The sequence below is a fragment of the Leucopleurus acutus genome (genome assembly GCF_964270905.1).
Source record: "Leucopleurus acutus genome assembly, chromosome: 2".
NCBI lineage: Eukaryota > Metazoa > Chordata > Mammalia > Artiodactyla > Delphinidae > Leucopleurus > Leucopleurus acutus.
This window is the reverse complement of record NC_139143.1, coordinates 179,755,385-179,777,479: the sequence shown is the minus strand read 5'-3', so window position 1 is coordinate 179,777,479 and position 22,095 is coordinate 179,755,385. Positions and strand designations below refer to the sequence as shown.

At 50.9% G+C, this 22,095-nt stretch overlaps 1 protein-coding gene across 1 annotated transcript in view; it reads left to right on the top strand.

Annotated features, from left to right (window-relative positions):
* Nucleotides 1-22,095, top strand: part of IGSF21 (immunoglobin superfamily member 21) — a gene marked incomplete at both ends in the record, with an annotated part of 243,625 nt that overhangs the window by 184,167 nt on the left and 37,363 nt on the right. The window contains one exon of the mRNA XM_082865087.1: nt 18,257-18,375. Within this exon, the coding sequence (XP_082721213.1) occupies nt 18,257-18,375 (119 nt within the window). The remainder of the gene's footprint in view (nt 1-18,256; nt 18,376-22,095) is intronic.

The window sequence follows — 22,095 nt, the reverse complement described above, 5'->3', positions numbered from 1 at the left end:
GCTCTACTGTGTGTGACCTCCATTCTCAAGGTTGCCTCAAAGTCTAAGAAGGCTGCTGCAGCTCCAGCCCTGGGGACTACATTCCAGCCAGGAGGAAGGGGGAAGAGGAAGGAGAAGGACGCACCACCTCCCTTAAGGACCCTTCAGGAAGTTGTACATAACACCTTTACTTACATCCCATTGGCCAGAATGTAGTCACAAGGCCACCCCCTCCTGCAAGGGTGGCTGGGAAACGTAGTCTTTATTTCATGTAGTCATGTGTCCAGCCATTAGGGCTTCTATTGCTATGAAAAGAGAATAACTGTTGAATTGAACTTTTTTACACAGACCCTAAGTAAGCCCATGAAGAGGAGACCTTGTCTTTGACTTTGTCTCTCAGTTTCTGTTACTGCAGTGGTAATTTACATACTGTTGTTCATCTCACAGAGCTGCTCTGAGGAATTCACAAGGAGATGGTGAATGTAAGATTGCTTTGTTTATGGTCTGTCTCCCTCAACTAGAACATCAGCTCCATGAGGACAGCGACTTTTGTCTGTATTGTTCACAGCTGTATCCCTAGCACCTAGGGCAGGCCCTGACACATAATAGGTACTCAGTAAAAATATATTGAATGAATGACGGTATGAACAGATATTCCTTGTATGTCTTCTATGTGCGAGGCACTGTGCTGGGTGTGAGACAGAGCAGGGAACAAGATGCCTTTCAGGTTTCATATCCCCATGGCATCGAGCCCAAAGCTGAACACACTAAGATAAATACCTATTACCTTGGATGGGATCTCGGTGCCAGTGAGAGTCCAGGCGTCTTAATTTTGTTTTGACAAAGAGGCTGATGGGAGAGGCTGCCTGGCTTCTCTGTCTCCCATCTGCCAGCAGCCCTGGGTGCCCTGGCCTGACCTTCCCCCTCCCAGCCCCACGTTGCTCAGGACAGTAAAACATAATTGGCCTGCCCTACTTTTTAAGAGAACCCAGATTGAAGGATTGGGTTTTTTGATGGGCTGACCTGTTTAAGAGCCTTAAGAGGACGCTGGGAGTTTCAATTTTCCACTGCCAAAGCAAGGCTGTTTTTAGCTCAGCTTTGATGAAACAGCAGGAATCAGGTTTGGCCCTGGGTCACCCATCAGCTGAACTGGTTGGGAAAGGCCTCCTGAGGGGCTCCAGGCTGAGCTGCAGGTTTGCAGGGAGAAGGAAGGTCTGCTTTATTCAACCGGGGTAATTGGTCCTGCTCCGAAGCAGCCCCAGGGCCATCCCACAGGAGAGAGGGAGTACTAGGCCACACTCAGATGCTTGGCCTTCCTGTTGGGCTCCGGGAGCCAGACAGACCTGAGTCTCTACCCCAGCTCTTTCAGGCATTAGCTGTGTGACCTTAGACAAATTGCTTGGCCTCTCTGGGCCTCAGTTTCCTAACATGTTCAGCGGGGTTCGTCATTTTCATCTTGCTGGGTGATTGTAGGCACAAATGACAGAATGTCGGCTGGCTGCCATGTCCATCTCAGAATTTGAGGATATTTCCCCTGACCCTCTCCCTGCGGGAAGCCAGGCTGACTGACAGCCACACTGGAGGGGCACACCGGCTCCAGCCCCAGCAGGTGAGGTTTCTCTGAATTGCAATGCTTTGGCATGCTGTCTGCTTTTCTAAGGGTAAAGAACCATTTCTTTGAGCCTCTTTTCTGATCCTCTTGTCAAACTGTGGTTGAAGAGATTGGCCTCTGGGCCACTGTGGTCCCAATATTAAAGGGACCCATGTGATAGATTCTTGCTGGAGTTCGCTTCCAGGAAAAAGTGGTCCCTGCAGATGATGCGATCTGCTCTTGGTCACCAGAAAGCACAGCCAGGCTATGCACCCAGGGCCCCATGCTGCCGCCCTCAGCTGGCAGGAGACCTGGAGCAGAAATCACTGCTCTAGAGGCTTAGAGGTCCTGATCACTCTGCTTCCCCTTTATGACTCTCCAGCCTGCGGGAGTGTGTTTCCATCCAGCCACTGACCGCTGACCGGGGGAGGGAACTTGCCGAAGCCCAGAACCTAGAAAGGCAGTGAGCACGGGGGCTCAAGGCATCCACTCCAGAGCCCGACTGCCAGGGTACAAGCCTGAGCTCTGACATCCTCTGGCTGAGTGACCATCAAGTTCTAGACAACATCTGTGTTCCTCAGTGTCCTCCTCTGTGAACTGGGCTGTTAATACTAATACCTACCTCACGAGGCGGTCGTGAAGACTGATCTTTGCTGATGGGGTAACCGAGGCACGGATGTGAAATTACTTGTCCCAGATCCCTCGACTATAGCACATTAAAGCTGGGAGCATCTGACACAGGAAGCTCTATTAGTTATTATTACTACTATTATTTTTCTTACTTCAGAGGGCTTCTGTGAGGGTTGAAAGGGATCAGTGTTCCACGTGCCTCCCACAGGGTCTTGCACACAGTAGGTGTTCAACTGCCACGCAGAGACGAGCAAGGCACGAATTGTCCCCTAGAATCTCTTGGTCCAGTGGCCTAACCCTAGCCTTGCACACAGTAGGGGCACAGCCGCGTTCACTGAACAAGATCAGAGTGGTCACTGGTGCCGGGAAGTACGGGGAACCCCGGGACAGCCATAGTCCACACCTTCCCTCTCCCGCTGAAGGCCGGCTTGGTTCCAGTGGGCTTGGCGTCTTCCTGATGCCAGCTCTCACCCAGTGCCAAGTACAGAAGCAAAGACGGAGAGGCAGACATTCTTGTTAAAAAGCAAAGCACCCGCAGGGTTAGAAAGGAGGCAGCGGGCACAGCTTCGTGCCCTCAGCCTTTCTGCCCCGCTTCTAGTAGCCTCACTGCCCAGCTTCCCTTGTCCGAGGTCCCTTTGGCCCGCTGCCTGGTTTCTAGTTCCCCACCACCCAGTGTCTTTCTCCACGGGGCACACGCCGCATGCCAGGTGCCTGCTGGGCCTGGGGTGGCTTGGGGTGGAGACAAGGTAGAAGGAACGTCCTGACCCCTTGGTCCCTCCGCCCTTGCCCACCTCCCAGCCCAGAGCCTGAGTTGAGCAGGCTGACTGTGAAGGGCTAAGTGGATCAGTCGGGATGCGGAGGAGAGAGCGGTTTCCATGGCGTTTCCATGGCAGCGGCAAGAAGCTAGAGAAGAGAAGCCAGGAGAGGAAGGGGAGGGGGAGAGAGGGGGAGGGATCACCATGGAGGAACAGGGGAGGGGCGAGCAGCTGGCCAGAGGGGCAGGGGAATGGGGTCAACAGAGAGACGGGGAGGTGGGATTGGGATTCGGGGCCTGAGGCTCAGTGTGGCAGCTGAACAGCGTGGGGAGGGCCAGGAGGGATGGCGCAGTGACCCCCATCTTCCATCAACCGCGCATCAACGAGGCCAGAGCAGCAGGGACCAGTGAGCCACAACGTCAGCATCCAGCATCCTGGTGACTAACTTCCTGGCTTGGGTAATCTAGGGACCCCACGCTAGGGTCCCTAGAGCTAGATGATTTCCTAGGAATTCATCTTCGGAAGATAAAATCTGATTTCCAAGGGGCGTTTTCCCACATTAGAAACAGGTCACTCCCTGTTTGCCCACTGGGAAATCCCAGCTGCCGTCTCTGGAGCAGCGCTCTGGGCAGGAATGAGGGGGGCCTTCCACAGTGGTATTGTTTGAGCCTCAGAACAAAGGACTCACTGTGGCTCTGCTGCAGAAGCTAAGGACCAGAGAGGCAAGGGACCCGCCTGAGGTCACACAGCCCTAGGAGGCTGAGCTAGATTCGGATGAGCATCCCCCCTCCCCGGTAAGTTCCCATCCAGCACGAAGGGTCCCTTCTCAGCATGAAATTCTAGGACCTAGGAGGATGCATCTCAGGGGTGGGCCAGTGGGAAGCAAGGCCCTTCCCTCAGCAAGTCAGCGGAGGGGCAGAATGGGGCCTCAACTCGTCCTCAGCCTAGCTGTCAGTGTAGTGAGTAATTGGGCCCCAATTACAACACATTAATGCTCATGGGCCAGAATCGCCAATCCACAAATCTGGGGCCAGGAGCAAGTCCTGCGATGAGTCTGAGGTTCCCTGGATGGGGGAGGGGAAGACCAATGGAGGGAGGGGGCTGGGAAGGGCGCTAGCCTGTTCTGGAACTTCTCCCCCTTGGCCGCCCTTCTCTATTATCTCCCCTCCAACTACCAGCCCCGCATTTGATTGGAAGCCACACATATTTCATACCTACTGAGTGGTTTCATGATGGAAACCATTTTCAGGTTGAAAAGGGGGATGAAAATCACAGTAATGGCTTTTTTTTGTTTTGAACTTTTTTTTTGGCTACGTTGGGTCTTCGTTGCTGCCCTTGGCCTTTCTCTAGTTGTGGCGAGCGGGGGCTACTCTTCGTTGCAGTGCACGGGCTTCTCATTGCGGTGGCTTCTCTTGTTGTCGAGCACAGGCTCTAGGCACACGGGCTTCAGTAGTTGCGGCACGCAGCCTCAGTAGTTGTGGCTCGCGGGCTCAGTAGTTGTGGCGCACGGGCTTAGTTGCTCAGCGGCATGTAGGAATCTTCCCGGACCAGGGCTTGAACCTGTGTCCCCTGCATTGGCAGACGGATTCTTAACCACTGTGCCACCAGGGAAGTCCCCACGCTAATGGCTTTTTAAAGGTTCTGGGGAAAAAAAAAAAAGAGTTCAGGCAGTTTCTGAAAAGAAGGGGAAAAACACACAAGGTAGAAGGTAATAAAGCTCTCAGCGCTGAGGGAGGGGCTCAGCTCCTAGGTAAGGGGGATTTTCGGCTGCCCCATGTCCCCTGCCCAGAGTTCCCTCTCCCTCCGTCCCCTGCCTGGTTCGAGACAGCCTGCTCACCTCTAATTGGTGCTGCTCATGTGTCCTCAGGTGAGCCCACCACGTTTAGACTGGCCAGACCTTTGACTGGCTCCCCAGCCAGAGGGGATGTCTGGAAGGTGGTTGGGTCCCCAGCTGAGGGCTCCCAGCCCCATCGAGAGATTCTGACACATCCTCCTGCTTGGCTCGGGGAAGAAGTTGGACCCACACTCTCCAGCTTTGTGTCGTAAAAATAGCACCAGATTTTTCTGGCTCTATGAGACCCTGACTCATCGAGACTCTGGCTCGTGGCGATCCCAGTGGTAGTTCAGTGAACACCTATTATGTGTCCCCCATCCCCACCCCATGTGAGGGGCTCTGTAACACCATCACAGTCCTCAAACCATGCTGCAGGGGGCCATCTGGGTCTATTTCCCAGGGCCCTTTCTGGGTCACCTGGCACAGGTGGCCTGGTCTCTCCATCCTTGACCTGCTGCTGACTGCTGTCTGGACCGAGGCAAGTCACTCCTCTCTCTAGTATGCTCGTTAGTTAAATGGAAGGTTGACCAGCATCCTGATTTGCCTGGAGCTGAAGGGCTCCTGGGACAAGGAATCTTCAGTGCTAAAACCAGGAAAGTCTTAGACAAACCAGGACTTGCTAGCTGGTCGCCCTAGTTAAGACCAGGCTGGACTGGAAGATCTGATATGAAAGGAGCAAAACTCCCAGCCTCCTCCATGTGCACCCTGTGCCCATAGGATGAATCCATTAATTCAAGGGAGAGTTTCCTTCCTCTGCCACCATCTCTGCCTGGTGCAGTCCCCAGAGCTGCACAACTGCCTGGGGAATGTCTCCCCAGTCTGATCCTGGACAGGGCTTGCTGGAGGAGAAAATCTAAGGATTGGCCCAAAGGAAGCGAGGGAATCATTTCTGACCCCTTGGGGTTGAGACTTCTCTTCACAGGCAGCTTCCCCAGGAGTGTATTAACCAGGGGAGGCTCAGGTCTTACCATTTCAGGTGACTTTAGCCAAGTTCACTCCAAATGGGATGAGACCATTTGCCCTGGATCTAAGTCTAGTCTCTGGGTCCCACTTTCTGAGCTGATCTTGAGGGTAGACTCACTTCCAGGAGGCCAGGAAAGATTGAGAACACGTCACCTCTTTCAGAAGCTGGGGGACGGGGAGCAGGTACAGGTGTGATCCAGGAGGGCAGAGTGGGATTCAGCATCAAGTCAGTGTAGAGTGAGGGTGATGGAGGCCACGTGGCCAGCTTGGGGCAGGCCCTGGGGGTTTCAAGGACCCATGCAGAGCTGCAAAATCTATCCATCTCAAGCAAATTCCATTCAACAATATTCATGAGGGACATACCATGTGCCAAGGCCTTCCAAGCTCTAGGTTCTGGCTGGTGTGGTGAAGCCAATGGAAGGGGACCTCCCAGTGTGTCTGGTGGGGGAGGGCAAGGTTAAACAGATGGATGGACCCAAGGCAAAGGAGGAGGGCTGAGAACCTGAGACTTGGGGCCTGCTGACCAGCAGCAGTAGCATCGCCTGGGAGCCTGTTAGAAACTTTCAATTCCCTCCCCAGAAACCTACTAGAACGTGCATTTGAACCAGATCTTCAGGGGATTCTTGAACACATTCAAGTTTGAGCCTTATACCCCAGCACCTTCCCAGGGTGTCCTATAGAGGATCCCATCCCGAGATAGGGTCTAGGTCTAGACAGACCCTTCCTTGCCTGTCCCCAGGTGCTTTCCAAGACCTACTTGCTGCCACAAATGCTACCCCCAGTAGCCACTCCATTTCTGAGTGCTGGGGGCGTTCGTGCAGCCATCCAGGGCCTGTGAAGGAAAAGGGCAGCCAGGGAGGGGAAGCAGCTGGGGCTAGCTGTGCAGGTGCACACCTGGGCAACTGGGCCAAACAAACAGACCTGAGCTGCCCACGGGCTCCCAGCCAGGCTCTGCAAACTGCACAGGTGCGAGGGAGGGGGAAAGGCAGATGCCTCAGCCCCCGCCCCCATCCTTTGTCAGAGAACAGCACACCTTTTTCAAGTGTCTTGTTAGCAAACATCCCAATAGCACCCACGGCTGCCAGACTTCACGGCCATTTTTTTTTTCATTCTACAGCTTGGCTTGTGTTGTTTTTCTTTTATTTATTTATTTATTTATTTATTTATTATTTATTTATGGCTGTGTTGGGTCTTCGTTTCTGTGCGAGGGCTTTCTCTAGTTGCGGCAAGCGGGGGCCACTCTTCACATCGCGGTGTGCGGGCCTCTCACTGTCGCGGCCTCTCGTTGCGGAGCACAGGCTCCAGACGCGCAGGCTCAGTAGCTGTGGCTCACGGGACTAGTTGCTCTGCGGCGCGTGGGATCCCCCCAGACCAGGGCTCGAGCCCGCGCCCCTCGCACTAGCAGGCAGACTCTCAACCACTGCGCCACCAGGGAAGCCCCTTCATGGCCATTTTTATTAATTCTGTCTCAAGACTCTGCAGAGGTGGAGCGGGCTTTCTGTAATAGTTGCCCCGGCCTCACGGGGCCATGACATTTGAACTTGGAGAGTAAGCAGGTGTTGGAGGGAGGGAGAAACAAGATCCAGGCCTCAGGGAACGTGCCACCAATCAAGGAACCATGGCAGGCGCAGGAACAGTAAAACTTCATTACTTTCCACTTGAGAGCTTTCCAGCAGGCATCACGGAAAGCTGGGAAGGCACTAGGCTAGTAGGATTGCAGGGGGTGTGTTTAACCTACTTGCTAGAATGAACTATTTCCAGGCCCCTTAGAAGCTTCGTTTCTATGCAAACAATGGTTGTACAAATGAAAGGCTCTCTCATCTCTTCATTAAAGCGGATCCTCAAAGGATCAATTGCTACTTGAATCTTTTTCATTAGCCCAGAATGAGGTACTGTCTATATAAATGAAGACCTTTGCATGACAAAATGCTTTTTAAATAGGGTGGATTATAAAAGTTTGGTTCTGACAAGTCTTCTTCAGCAAATTCACTTGCTGAATTTTGCCGAAGATGTGAGGCCACACACCCCTTTCTTCCCTCCTTCTCGCCCTTCCTCCTTTCTGGGTTTGGGGCCAGATCAAGGAGGGGCCTACAGTCAGACTGAGTTTGGGCTTGATCCTCCAGTGTATGGAAGCCACGGGAAGGTTTTAATTTGGGAAAGGACAGGCCAGATCCTCACTGTGAGAAGGTCGCTCTGGCAGCAGGGTGGGGAGGGGATAAACGGGAGGGCCTCAGGCAGGGAGACATGGCAAGAATGAAGACAGAAGTGGAGCAGTTCCAGACAGAGCAGAGTCAGTAGAGTGGAGGGAAGGAGCTGACCACTGTGTCCTCTGTCCTGCCAGCTCCCATCCCCCGAAAGAAGATTAGAAGAAAAGAGGGTCAGAGGCAGATGTCATGCACACTTTTCTCTTAGAGAAATCCCATAGCCCCCACCCTTCCTCCCCAACCTTTTTATCCACGTGGCCACACGATTCCCACAGGACTTGTTATCGGGGCTTGGAGCTCACCGCGGATGGAGAGAAGCATTTTGATAGTAGGGATTGAGAGAAGCATTTTGATAGTAGGAATAACGTCACGGAGAATGAGCTGCTTCTCAAGGAAGCACCCCAAGCAGAGTGTGCAAAGGCAAAAAGCCATAAAAAGTGGAAAAGTCCTCACTGTAGAAAACAGTTGAGCAACGTCTTCATGTTAAAATAAGCCCAGCCATGCCACTCCTTGGTATGAACCCAAGAGAGATGAAAGGATACGTTCATACAAAGACTTGTCCGCATAGGTTCATAGCAGCTTTATTTGTAATAGGCACATAGAGAGCAGCTCAAGCATCCATCAGCAGGTCAGCGGATAGATAGGAGGGGCTATGGCCACGCAATGGGAGGCTACTCAACCTTAAAAAGGAGTGGACTATTGACAAAGGCAACAACATGGATGAATCTCAAATAACAGTGACGAGTGAGAGAAATCCAACAAAAATAGGACATGCTCCGTGGTTCAATTTATGTGAAACCCTGAAAACGTGATCCTAGGAAACAGTGGCGGAAAGGGAATCAATGGTTGCCTGGCACTGGCGGCAGAATGGGGGGATTACAAAAGGACACAAGGAAACTTTTGGGGGCGATATGTTCATTATCTTGATTGTGGCAACGGTTCCAATGGTGTATACGTATGGCAAAACCCATCGAATGTGTAAACTTTATGCACAGTTTACTGTTTGTCAATCAGACCTCCATAAATCTGTCAACAAATGTTTTGGTTAAAGGCAAGGATCCCAGGAGACATAGTGTAAGGGCAAACTAACCTAACACATTGCACGACCCCCAAGACATGGCAGGATGAGATCGGTGCTTGTTATGATGACCTTGATCCGGGGTCAACTTAACTAACGTTCAGCTGATTTCTCCTAGGAAGGAGGAGGCATATATGTAGACTCAACTAAAAAAAAGACACCTTTATAGTGATGCCTGACGGTCCCCAACTTACGATAGTTCGACTTAACAAAGTTTCAACTTTACAATGGTGCAGAAGCGACATACATTCAGTAGAAACCGGGCTTCAAATTTTGAATTTTGGTCTTCTCCTGGGCTAGCCATACGCAGTACCAGACTCTCTTATGATGCTGGGCAGGACAGCACGCTCCCCACCAGTCACAGGATCACGAGTGTAAACACAACCGGTACATTTACAACCATGCTGTACCCAGGTAACGATTCTGTTTTTCACTTTCAGTATAGTGTCCAACAAATTGCATGAGATATTCAACACTTTAGTGTAAAATAGCCTTTGTGTTAGATGATTTTACCCGACTATAGGCTAAGGGAAGTGTCCCGAGCACAGTTAAGGTAGGTGAGGCTAAGCTATGATATTCAGGAGGTTACGTGTATTAAATGCATTTCGACTTATGATATTCTCAATTTTCAACTGGTTTATCAGGATGTAACCTCATGGTAAACTGAGGAAGATCACTATTGTTCTGTCTTCTTCCACGTTATGTACTCAACACCGTAAACATGGTAGATGCTTAATAGTTTGTTTTAAAATTTTAATACATTCATGATGCAGGGGGATAAATCTGACAAGCACCTACAGCATGCCAGGTTCTGATCTGAGTGCATTTGCATGTCATTAATTTAGGTTTCAGGTCTCAGCAAAAGTCGCTTACTGGATCATCTGATCTGCCGACAGTACAGGAAAAGTAACTCAGAGATCCGTTCCCTGTTTCATCCCAGCCCCACCCTCTGCTCCCAAGTCCACGATCTCCAGTCTGGGAGAATCTAGGACTCTTCCCAGTGGAAAGACAAAGTCAGGAAAGGAAAGATGATCAGAGGCTGTAGAGTCGTATCAGGTGTGGGGAATGTGAATACAACTGGCTCAGCAAACTCCAGGCATCAGAATTAAGGGGCCCACGGGAAGCTGGAGGAAGGGAATTTAGGAAAATAAAAGACCATCCCTTCTCCCAGCAGGGAGGAAACAGATGGTTCTCAAAACCTGGAGAGGTGGCAAGGCTCAAAACACAAGTATGCTCAAGAGCAGTGGAGGCAAATTCCGGTCCCAAGGGACTCAAATTAATTTGCTGGGAAAGGAAGATCTGACTTACAGTGTGGGGATGGCAGTGGGTTCCAAAGACGTCTCACGGGCTCTGGCATCCATCAGGCTTGGTTTCGAATCACAGCACCCACCTGCTCACTCTGTGACCTCCTCACGTTCCCTCTTCTCTGGGTGCCTCAGTTTCCTCATCTATACAATGGGGATAATAATATTATTATTGCTATAGAATACATACCAGAGCAGGTTTTATATACTGCATTACAATAGGGTAGTGTCAAGGATCCAGGGAGATAGGCTAAAATGCTTAACACGCCTCTGATTGTAAATCTCTATAAATATCAGCTCCTTCCAAAGGCTGTAATCCCACAAGGCAGATAGTATAACACCCAGTTATCAGATGGAGAAACCGAAGCCCAAAGAAGCCCAAGGGCCTTACCCAACCTCCCGCAGCTAGTCAGGTGCAGAGCCCAGACCAGAGCCCAGGGCACCTAACTCCTGGCCCTGGTAGCTTCTGCCGCCCTCATTCATACAGTGAATATTCTCTGAGTACCTACCACGTGGCCAGGCTCGCCTTCAAGTAGCTCATATGCTTCTCTGGGAGGGAAGACAAAAGGGTACCAATGTAGCGTGATATGGATAGGAAGTGCTCCCAGACAGACACAGCCCTGGGGAGGTGGAGAGGGACTCTGTCTGCACAGGGGGCAGCGGGCAGTCAGGGCAGCCTGCCTGGCAGAGGCAGCATCTGAATGTAAAGCCTTAGGACCACTATGTATCTAGTGATTCTAGTCCATTGGACTTTCAAGCCACACCATTTTGGGCTAAGCCCTTGAATTATCCCACGTAATCTTCTCAATTATCTGATGGGGAGGGATCATAAATGGGGAAAGTGAGACTCAAATGCTAGGCTTTGAAAGATGGCTAGAGGCTTGCTGTGTAGATAAGCAAGGAAAAGTGGTCCAAGCAGAGGGAACAGCCTGGGCAAGGAGGCACAGAGGCAGGAGACAAATCCTTGGCATCTCTGTGTCTACCCCTTCCCCCACCCCTAAGGCTCAGCACAGGGTGTGATACACAGTAGGTGTAAATACTTGTGCTGAGTGTGGACAGCCTACAGTCCTGGCCCTGGGCCTTGTGAAGCCCCAGTGACCAGCTCTTGCCTGGCCTCACCTGAGCCGTGGGGACAGCCAGTGGGGTCTCCGCTATCTCTGTGCCCAGCTTTTCAAAAACACAATTACTCGCCTGCCCTTCAGAACCGCTGTCGGTAAACTCCAGCTGCTAAAATGCATTACACTGAACTCGCCCGAAACCTTTGCCATTATTAATAGTTTATCGATTGCAGCCCCTGGCTGATGAGAGCAGGTCTCCTCACCCTCCGCCCCCTCAGGGCCCTGCTATCTGCGGAAGGCCTTCTAGCCAGCGTGCAGATCAATGCCACTCAAATCTGGAGAAAGGAGGTCTCTGGGCCACTTAATCCACTTCAGAAGGATGACACTGAAGGCACAAGCTCAGACGAGGTGCTGAGAAGAGGCAGATTGGTCCAAATCAGAGCTGTGACTGGAAGTTCTTGGATCTGCAGACAAGAACCAGAATCTGTCTTGGGGTGGGGTGGGGGATGGGGGGCTGCCTGGCTCACAGCAGAGGGAGGCTCACACCATAGCCTCCTGGAAGGTCTCACCACCCACCCATTTAGCAACTATTGATTGAGTACCAACCATGATGGCAAGCACTGGGCCAGGCCCTGGGATACACTGGTAAGCGAGCTGGATGCAGACCTTGCCTTCATGGATTTTATGGTGCACGGTGTGGGGGAGGAGGACATTCGTGAGTTACCAACATGTCATTAAGTTACAGTGTAGACAAGAACGGCTCAGGAGAGGCAGGCAGAGACCTGCTGTATCAGTTAGCTATGGATACATAACAAGCAGTCCCAAATAAGGATGGTTTAAAGCAATGTATTATAGCTCACGAGGTTGGGGTTGGCTAGATTCAATCCCGAGTGTGGCCTTGGCTGGACCAGCTGGGCCAAGTGGGGCCTCCCTCCACTTGCTCTCAGCCTCCATCAGAGGCTTGTTCTCAGGACAGAGGCAGAGGGAGAGAGAGAGAATTCTTTTGAAACTTGGAATTTGCACACCATCACTTTCACCACATATTATTGGTCAAAGCAAGTCACAAGGCCAAGAATGGGGGAATAGACTCCACTTCTAGGTGACAGGAACTATGAAGGCACTTTGCAAGATACAGGGAGGCTGTTAATCCAGGCCATCAATGCAATCAATCTACCACAGCCACCCGGTCCAGGTGGTCACTTTCTAAGTGACCTTTGTAACTTGAAGGATGTAGCCAGGGGAAGAAAATGCAACATTCTCAGGAAAACAGACTGTTGCAATCAAAAGTGCTGAATCAAAAAAGATACTTGGCTCAATTCACCTAGGACTGTCACCTGTGAGGGATCCTGGATGGGGTTCTGGAACAGAAAAAGGACATTAGTGGGAAAACGGGTGTAATTTGGATAAAGTCTGGAGTTGAGTTAATAGCAATGTATTAACACTGATTCTTAGTCTGACAAGAATACTATGATCTTGTAAGAGTTAACAATGGGGGAAATAGGGTGAGAGGTGTTTGGGGACTGTATTCTCTGTGCAACTTTTCTGTAAATTTAAAATAATTTAAAGTTTCTTTTTGAAAAAAAGGAACTTGGCACATGGGAGGAATGGAAAGAATGCCATTGTCTCTGGAGGATGGGGGAGCTGGGATATGGCAGGAACCAACTGTGCTGAGCCTTGTTGGCCCAGATAAGGATTCTGGTCTTTATTCAAAGAGCAGAGAGAAGCTTTTGAAGGGCTTTAGGTAGGGGAGTACCATTAATCCCATTTGCATTTGAAAAGATCTGGGGTCTACCTTGGTTCACAGATCAGGAGGGAGATTAGCAGGGGCAGAGAAACCAGTTAACTATTCATCCCATATTCCAGGTGAGAAAAGATGTTGTCAGTGGAGATACAGGGGAGAGGATGGTTTAGGACATATTTAAGATGCAGAACATCCAGGACTTGGTCACTGACTGTGTTTGGGGATTATAGAAATGGGAGACATCAAGGATGGTGCCCAAAGTGTGGCTTGGACCTCTGGCGGAGAGCAGGACCATTCGTGGAGGAAGAAACGTCCGAGGCTGTAGAAATAGTCCTAAGCAAAAAACCGCCTCCTTCATAAAGCACCAATCTAGATGTCCCCTGAGCTGTCTTCTATACCACCCGTGTTGTGTCACCCAAACATATTGCTGGTGTTACTGTCACCAGAACATGAGTGTAGTGATTGCCTAAACACGTCACCTGTGTCCCTAGCACAGAAATACATCTTCTGCATATATCACCCTATGTGATGGTTACCTGTGCATTTCCACCTGTGTGTCAACTGTGTCGTTATTATCTGTAGCTGCCAGCTCCATGTGTCCCTGGAGCCTGTTTCTTCACAGAGCTGTCACCTGAGCATGTCACTTGTACACCTGTCACCTACGCAAGGCCTTTAAGAAAGTTGCCTCTATAACAGGCACCTATGAGTGTCACCTAAACATGTCACTCTAGATGACTGTCATTCAGCAGCCCTGCCCAGTAGAGGCTATTTTTTTTCAGTCTAGCTGAGTTACAAACAAAGAAGATAGTTCCCAGAGGGGAGACAGTTCCCTGCTGCTTCCGCTGTCACGGTGTTCTTTTCTTCTGAGATGGGAGGCAGCATCTTCCCCACAAAGTTTCCTTGATGAAAAGCTTCCCGTTCTTTAAGTCCTTTTGTGACGGTCGGTAGACCAGATGTCAGCCTCTGTGTATTCTATGGAAATGAAGGTGTTTGTTTATGCTAATGTGAGCTGGGCGATGGGAGGGAAGGAGGCTCTGTTAGATGGGCGGGCTTCCTCCGTGAGACCGGAGATGGAGAGAGAGAAGCTGGGCGCCCAGGTGTGTGTGTGGGGGCACGGAGCGTGGGGGAGGTGGGGGACAGTGAGTCACAGGAAAAAGTAGCTGGAAGACAAAGATGGGGGTGGGGACAGCTGAAATGAAAGGAGAGAGGAGTGACTCTGAGGTTGGATTGCTCAGTAGAAACAGATGGAGAGAGAGGCTTAGCTGATGGAGAGGGAAATGTGTTAGCTATGGGGGTGGGCGCGAAGAGCAGAATTGAAGGAACCCCCCTTCTTGGCGGCAGGGCTGGTGCAGGCGTCCAGGCCTCCAGAGCCTGTGCTCTTAGCCAACGCCCTCGTCTTCCACCGGGGTTCTGATAGGACTGCTGGGCCAGTTTGGTGGGTAGAGCACTATGCTTGGCATTTACTAGGGTTCCATGAACATGAGCTTCTTCCCCCGGGTTTCTGCTGTGGCGTGAGAACCTCCAAGACCCAGACACAGAGACCCCACTTTCTTTAAGTTGTGGCCAGAATAGGCTCCCCTTCGGCTGCATGATGAGGCCCAGAGAAGGCTGGGACTTGCTGGAGGACACACAGATTTCCCTGATGCAGCAACAACATAGCTTCTGAACTCCAGGTCAAGGCTCTTCCCCTTCAAAATGTCCAGATCTCACTTACCAGGAATCCCCTCTCCCTCACAGGGCATCACAGGATCCAGGAACAACAGGTAATGGTCCTGCGACCATTTTAATGTGACATTCCTGCTCACAGAGGTCTTGCAGTAACATCATCACATTTAATCCTCACTGCAGTCCTGCAAAGCATCAGCTCCATATTCTAGATAAGAAATGGAGGCTCAGAGACAGCATGGCTTACACAAGGTCACACAGCGTACCAACAGTGGGGGCAGGATTTGAACTTGGCTCTCTCTAACCCAGTGTCAGAGAGGAGTGAGGAAAGAGCTGCCCCAGTGACATTTCCATGGAGAGAGAGAACAACAGACCAACTCATTTTTTTTTTTTTTTTTTTTTTTGGTGGTACACGGGCCTCTCACTGTTGTGGCCTCTCCCGCTGCGGAGCACAGGCTCCGGACGCGCAGGCCCAGCGGCCATGGCTCACGGGCCCAGCCGCTCTGCGGCATGTGGGATCTTCCCGGACCGGGGCACGAACCCGTGTCCCCGGCATCGGCAGGCGGACTCTCAACCACTGTGCCACCATTTTATCGTGGTCTGACCCTGTAGACCCTGTAGAAGGATCTAGAACAGAAATCATCAAACTACAGCCTGCAGCCTGTAAACCAAGAATTTCTTTACATTTTTAAATGGTTAGAAAAAACTGGAAAAAGAGAATAAGATTTCATGGCACATGAAATTGTATGAATACAAGATTTGATGATTATAGATAAAGTTTTATTGGAACACAGCCACGCTGGTTCACTTACTAAGGGGGGCCGCTTTTGCTCTACAAGAGCAGAGTTGAGTAGTTGTGACAGAGACTGTAAAAACAACGAAGCCTAAAATATTTACTCTTTATTTTTACTTTTTTATTTCAGATTTTTTTATGTGGACAATTTTTAAAGTCTTGATTGAATTTAATACAATATTGCTTCTGTTGTTTTTTTTTTTTTTTGGTTTTGTGGCTGCGAGGCATGTGGGATCTTAGCTCCCCGACCAGGGCTTGAACCCACACTCCTTGCATTGGAAGGTGACGTCTTAACCACTGGACTGCCAGGGAAGTCCCAATATTTTACTGTTTAGAGGACATGTCTGGAAGAAGGTTTGAGGGAGCGTCTCCTGTCCTCATGGGTCACCTCCTCTGAGAAGGCCTCCTGACCACCTCGGGCAGAATCAGCTGCTCCCCGCTCACTCTACGCATGGATAAGCTCACCCTTTCCCATGGGATTTGGGTTTTTTTTTTAATGAAATATAGTTGATTTACAATGTTGTGTTAGTTTCAGGTGTACAGCAAAGGGATTCAGTTTTAGATAGATAGATAGATAGATAGATAGATAGATAGATAGATAGATAGATAGATACTCTTTTTCAGATTCTTTTCCATTATAGGTTATTACAAGATATTGAATATAGTTCCCTGTGCTATACAGTAGGTCCTTGTTGGTAATCTATTTTATATATAGAAGTGTATATATGTTAATCCCAAACTCCTAATTTAATGCTCCCCCCACCTTTCCACTTGGGTAACCATAAATTTGTTTTCGGTGTGAGTCTATTTCTGTTTTGCAAATAAGTTCATTTGTGTATTTTTTTTTTTTTTTTTTTTTTTGTGGTACGCGGGCCTCTCACTGTTGTGGCCTCTCCCATTGCAGAGCACAGGCTCCAGACGCGCAGGCTCAGCGGCCATGGCTCACGGGCCCAGCCGCTCCGCAGCATGTGGGATCTTCCCGGACCAGGGCACGAACCTGTGTCCCCTGCATTGGCAGGCGGACTCTAAACCACTGCACCACCAGTGAAGCCCTGTATATCATTTTTTAGATTCCACATATAAGCAATACCATATGATATTTGACTTTGTCTTACTTCACTTAGTGTGATAATCTCTAGGTCTGTCCATGTTGCTGCAAATGGCATTATTTCTTTTTTATGGCTGAGTAATATTCCATTGTGTGTGTGTGTGTGTGTGTGTGTGTGTGTGTATACACACACCACATTTTCTTTTTTCTTTTTAACATCTTTATTGCAGTATAATTGCTTTGCAATGGTGTGTTAGTTTCTGCTTTATAACAAAGTGAATCAGTTATACATATACATATGTTCCCATATCTCTTCCCTCTTGCGTCTCCCTCCCTCCCACCCTCCCTATCCCACCCCTCTAGGTGGTCACGAAACATCGAGCTGATCTCCCTGTGCTATGCGGCTGCTTCCCACTAGCTATCTATTTTACATTTGGTAGAGTATATATGTCCATGCCACTCTCTCACTTTGTCACAGCTTACCCTTCCCCCTCCCCATATCCTCAAGTCCATTCTCTAGTAGGTCTGCGTCTTTATTCCCACTTTGCCCCTAGGTTCTTCATGACCATTTTTTTGTGTGTTTTTTAGATTCCATATATATGTGTTAGCATACGGTATTTGTTTTTCTCTTTCTGACTTACTTCACTCTGTATGACAGACTCTAGGTCCATCCACCTCACTACAAATAACTCAATTTCGTTTCTTTTTATGGCTGAGTAATATTCCATCGTATATATGTGCCACATCTTCTTTATCCATGCATCCGATGATGGACATTTAGGCTGCTTCCTTGTCTTGGCTGTTATGAATAGTGCTGTTATGAGCATTGGGGTGCGTGTATCTTTCTGAATTATAGTTTTCTCTGGATATGTGCCCAGGGCTGTGTTTTCTGGATCGTATGGCAACTCTATTTTTACTTTTTTAAGGAACCTCCATCCTGTTCTCCATAGTCCCATGGGATTTGGGGCATTGATCAGCGTCCCTGCCTCCTTATCCATTGGGATGGGGGGCTGTCCATGGAGACAAGAATTTTACTGTGTTTCTTCTCAAGTCTCCAGGGCCATGCATAAAGTGATAGCATGGCCGTGTGGAGAGAGGAATTCAGATTCCCATCCTGGCTCTTAATAGCCGTGTGGGGGGGGCGGCAATTACATCCCCTCTGGAGTCTCAGTTTCCATGTTTATGAAATGGGAAGAGCAATTCCTGTGGTGGGGGCAGCTGTGAAGAATGAGTGAGCTGGTGGACTAGGTGACAGTTTTGAGCCTGAACCACATGACAGGCGCCTCAGTCCATGTCATCCTCAGGGGGGCCCCTGGGAGCGGGCACGTCACCATCTCTGGCTCAGCAGCTGAAAGGAGCACAGATTCAACTCTAGTTGAACACACAGCCCACACCTTCATCCTCTGAAGCATCGGGCACAGGGCCTGGCATACAGTCAGTGTTCCATAAATGTTTCTTCTGCGCCCAGCACAGCACGTGGGCATTGCATGGTGGGTCCAGGAGCATTGTTGACAGAAGGCTGGATGGTAGGGCTTTGGGGCTGGTTTACTGCAGCGCTGTGACTGCCAGCCCCAGGCCAGGGACCCTCATCCTGCGCCTCTGCTTCCCCGCAGGCTGCCCGAGGTCCGCATCTCTGACAACGGTCCTTACGAGTGCCACGTGGGCATCTACGACCGCGCTACGAGGGAGAAGGTGGTCCTGGCATCAGGCAACATCTTCCTCAACGTCATGGGTGAGTGCAGGGCTCTTGGCACTGGCGTCACTGTGTGCGTGCACGTGTGCCTGTGTGTGTGTGTGTGCGCGTGCGTACCCACGCACACAGAGGGGCTGTCCTGGGACACACCTGCTGTGCTGGCACTGGACCCTCTTCTCTCCCACCCTTGCCCTCGAGGGCAGGAGGCCTGCCATGCTGAGGTGTGACTGATGTGGTCTCTCAGGAACCCCTTCTCCTACCGGCACTGACACCCGGACCTGAGGAAGGCAGGGCTGTACCTCATCCCTGCAGCCTCACGGACCAGGCACTTTGAAGGGGCTCCGACATGTTGATTGGAATGCATGAGGGGCACTGAGACTTCCCGAGGGGTGGCAGCCTGCCGCAGCCTCTGGGCCTCAGTTTCCCCTTCTGTAAGATGGGGGTGGGATGCAGGCCTAGTGGATCACTCGTGGATCTCCTAGCCTCAGGCTCTGCGACCTGGTGAGGTCACGGGGAGAAAATACTGAGTTGCATGGGCACCTTTCCCAGGTGAAAGCCAGGAGCCATGTTCATGGAAGCACCTGTAGCAAAGTGCAGTGGGGGTGGGCACTCCCCCGGGGGGAGGACAATCCAGGAGCCTCCAGGGTGGGGGAGGGGGATTGAGACAGCATCTCAGTGACGATGCATACCTACTGCAGAGAGAACGTTCCCTCCCTGTGCCTCCCAAGCCTTTTCCAGGACATTGAAGCGTCAGGGGACAAGTTAGAAAGCGTGCCGGACTGGATGTCAGGGTTCCTGTGTTCCCGCCCTGTGTCTGTGCCTCCATTTCTACATCTGTAAAATGGGGATAAGAATACTAGTGCCTGTCTCTGGCTGGCTGTGTCCCCTTCCCAGCCCCGGTTTCCCCACTTGTAAAACAAAGCCTTTCTCCACGTGGTCTCAGAAGCCCCTTCCAGCGCTGACGTTCTTGCCGGGCACAATCTTGGGTTCTGGGTCAGCTCTGCTGCCAGGATTCTAGGCACTTGGCCTTGACTCCGGACTCTGTGTTCCCTGACTTTCTTATCAAATGATATTTATCAGGGAAACAAAGCTTGCCATACTCAGGCAGTCAATGAAAGCATAAAGGCCTCGTGGAAACCACTACTTCTGGGGAAATGGGAAACCTCCAGAGGCCTGACCTCCAGAGGGACATTGAATCCTGTAGCAGCGGCACGCGGTGTGTTCTGGCTTCCTGGGGGACAGGCCATGGCCAAGAGGTGGCAGTGCCAGGAAAACCTCCCCTCTTGCAGTCACCCGCCCACGGAACGGCTTCTGTAATACTTGGACAAGGAGTGTTCTTGGTACCCAGCCCTAGGCTGGTCACACCAGGGAAGCCGGTGCAGATGAAACTCGGTTTGCCCCATCAAGGGGCTCCCAGTCTGATGAGGGATGTGTACTCAATTGTTTATTCATCAGATATTTATTGAGCACCTACCACGTGCCAGGAAATGGCCATATACTTACAATAGGAAACATCTTTGTTCTTGGGGGTTTGTGTCCAGTGCGTGAGACAAACACAAAACACATGTGTAGATGGGTAAGTGAGGTGATTATGGATAGTGACAAATAATGGGAAGAAAATCACGCAGGGTAATGGGGTCAAGAGTGATACAGGGGAGGTGGCAGTCAGTTTAGGGAGAGGGCTCAGGGGAGGCCCCTGGAGGCCACGAGGTTAAGTGCTTTCCAGACCTATGTCATTTAGTCCTCACAGCCACCCCAAGAGGAGGTACTAGCACTATTATCCCTATTTTGCAGACATAGATCTAGAGGCACAGAGAAAGCAAGCAACTTGCTTGAAGTCACACAGCAAGGATCACAAAACCTTCCTGTGAGATCAGGCTGCTTAGTGTTGAGGCCGGAACCCGGGTGTCTTGACTCCCGGGCCAGCTATGTTGCACGGATGGAGGCAGTGTAGAAGGTCCAGCTGAGGCTCTGCTCTCTGGTGCCTGTGAGCAACCAGAGTCCTCAAAGCCAGCTCTGCTACGAGGCGCACTCCTCCCCCATTCACCAAAGGCTCCTGAGCAGGTTACTGTCCCTCTGTGGCCTCGGTTTCCTCATCCGTACAATGAGATGGTAGAACCAGATGGCCCTAAACGCCCTCTGCTAGTTCCAACGGAGGCACAAAGAGGTCTCGTGGGACCAGCCCGGCTTGCACAGCTGGCCTGACAATCCCAGCTGAAGGCGGTGGTGTGCTCCCGGTAGGCTCCAAGGAGCAAGGGGCTTTGTGCTTCTGGGCTCCTCCCACAGGGAGGTGGCAGTCAATCCAGGGATGGGGCAGACAGCTCCCGGGATCCCACTTACTGAGCAGCAGGCTGAGGCTACCAGGAGGGACCAGAGAGGGGCAGGGCCAGGGATGCCACCCTCACCCACCCCAGCGCCCCCAGGAAGGCTCTGACCCCTAGAAGTTCAGCGCATCCCTGGGTGGGACTCCCCCTGGAATAGCAACCCCTCCCCATCTCAATCAGTCATCTGACTGTCCCCAGCGCTCAGAGGTCACCGTGCTTGTCACTGGTCCCTACAGCCTAGCTGTCCCCTGATGGGTCAAGTCCACCGGTGCTTGCCACGCGGGCAGGACCTGATGCCTTGCCCCAGCATGGCATGTGCCTGACAGTGCGTGAGCTCCCAGCCTCATGCGCATTTTCCGACAGAACCCTGGCAACAGCCTGTGAGCTGGGAGATGTTATAATCCCTGTTATATGAGGGGAAATGACTTGTCTAGGGTCATAACAGCCATCTGAGGCCAAAGCCCATGGTCTAAACCAGTGGTTCACAAACTTGAATGAGCATCAGAATCGCCTGGAGGGCTTGTGAAGATACAGATTGCTGGGTCCCACCCCCAAAGCTCCTAATTCAGCATATCTGGGGTGGGGCCCAGGAACCTGCATTTCTCACAAGTTCCCAGATGATGCTGATGCTACAGGTGCCAGGGCCACACTTTGAGAACCACTGGTCTAAACCACTGGTCTAAACCTCTAAGTCTTCAAAAAATACTAATTCTGTATATCTCTCTATTGATATCTATATCAATACATGCATCAACAGCCGTATCTATACTCTTATTTATATGCGAATGTATTTCTCCTTCCTCCTTCCAATTGTCACCTCACCCCAGACACAGGAGGATGCCCCATCTGCATACAAGTTAAGGACACACAGGTTTGGAGCCGAATCCCAGATCCACCATGCAACCCTGGATTCGTTAGCTTCCCTGGGCCTCTGTCTCCCCATCTGTAAAATAGGAGTAAGGATGCCTCCTTCCTAGGATGATCATGAGGTTTAAATTAGAAAAGGTTTGGGCTTCCCTGGTGGCACAGAGGTTGCGAGTCCGCCTGCCGATGCAGGGGACGCGGGTTTGTGCCCCGGTCCGGGAGGATCCCACATGCCGCGGAGCGGCTGGGCCCGTGAGCCATGGCCGCTGAGCCTGCGCGTCCGGAGCCTGTGCTCCGCAACGGGAGAGGCCACAATAGTGAGAGGCCCGCGTACCACAGAAAAAAAAAAAAAAAAATTAGAAAAGGTTTGCAAAACACCTAGCCCAGCACGAGGCAGCAAAGAGGTTCAGTAAGCCAGATTTCACTGTCTTTATTAACATTGTCTCTGGCCTGCCTGCTCTTGGGCACGGCTGTGGCTGCCTCTTTCTTGCCCCTGGTTTTAGCCCTGGCACAGAGAAGAGCCATCCACTGTTTCTAACTCCAGGGAGCTTTAAGCCAGTCTGAGAAGTGA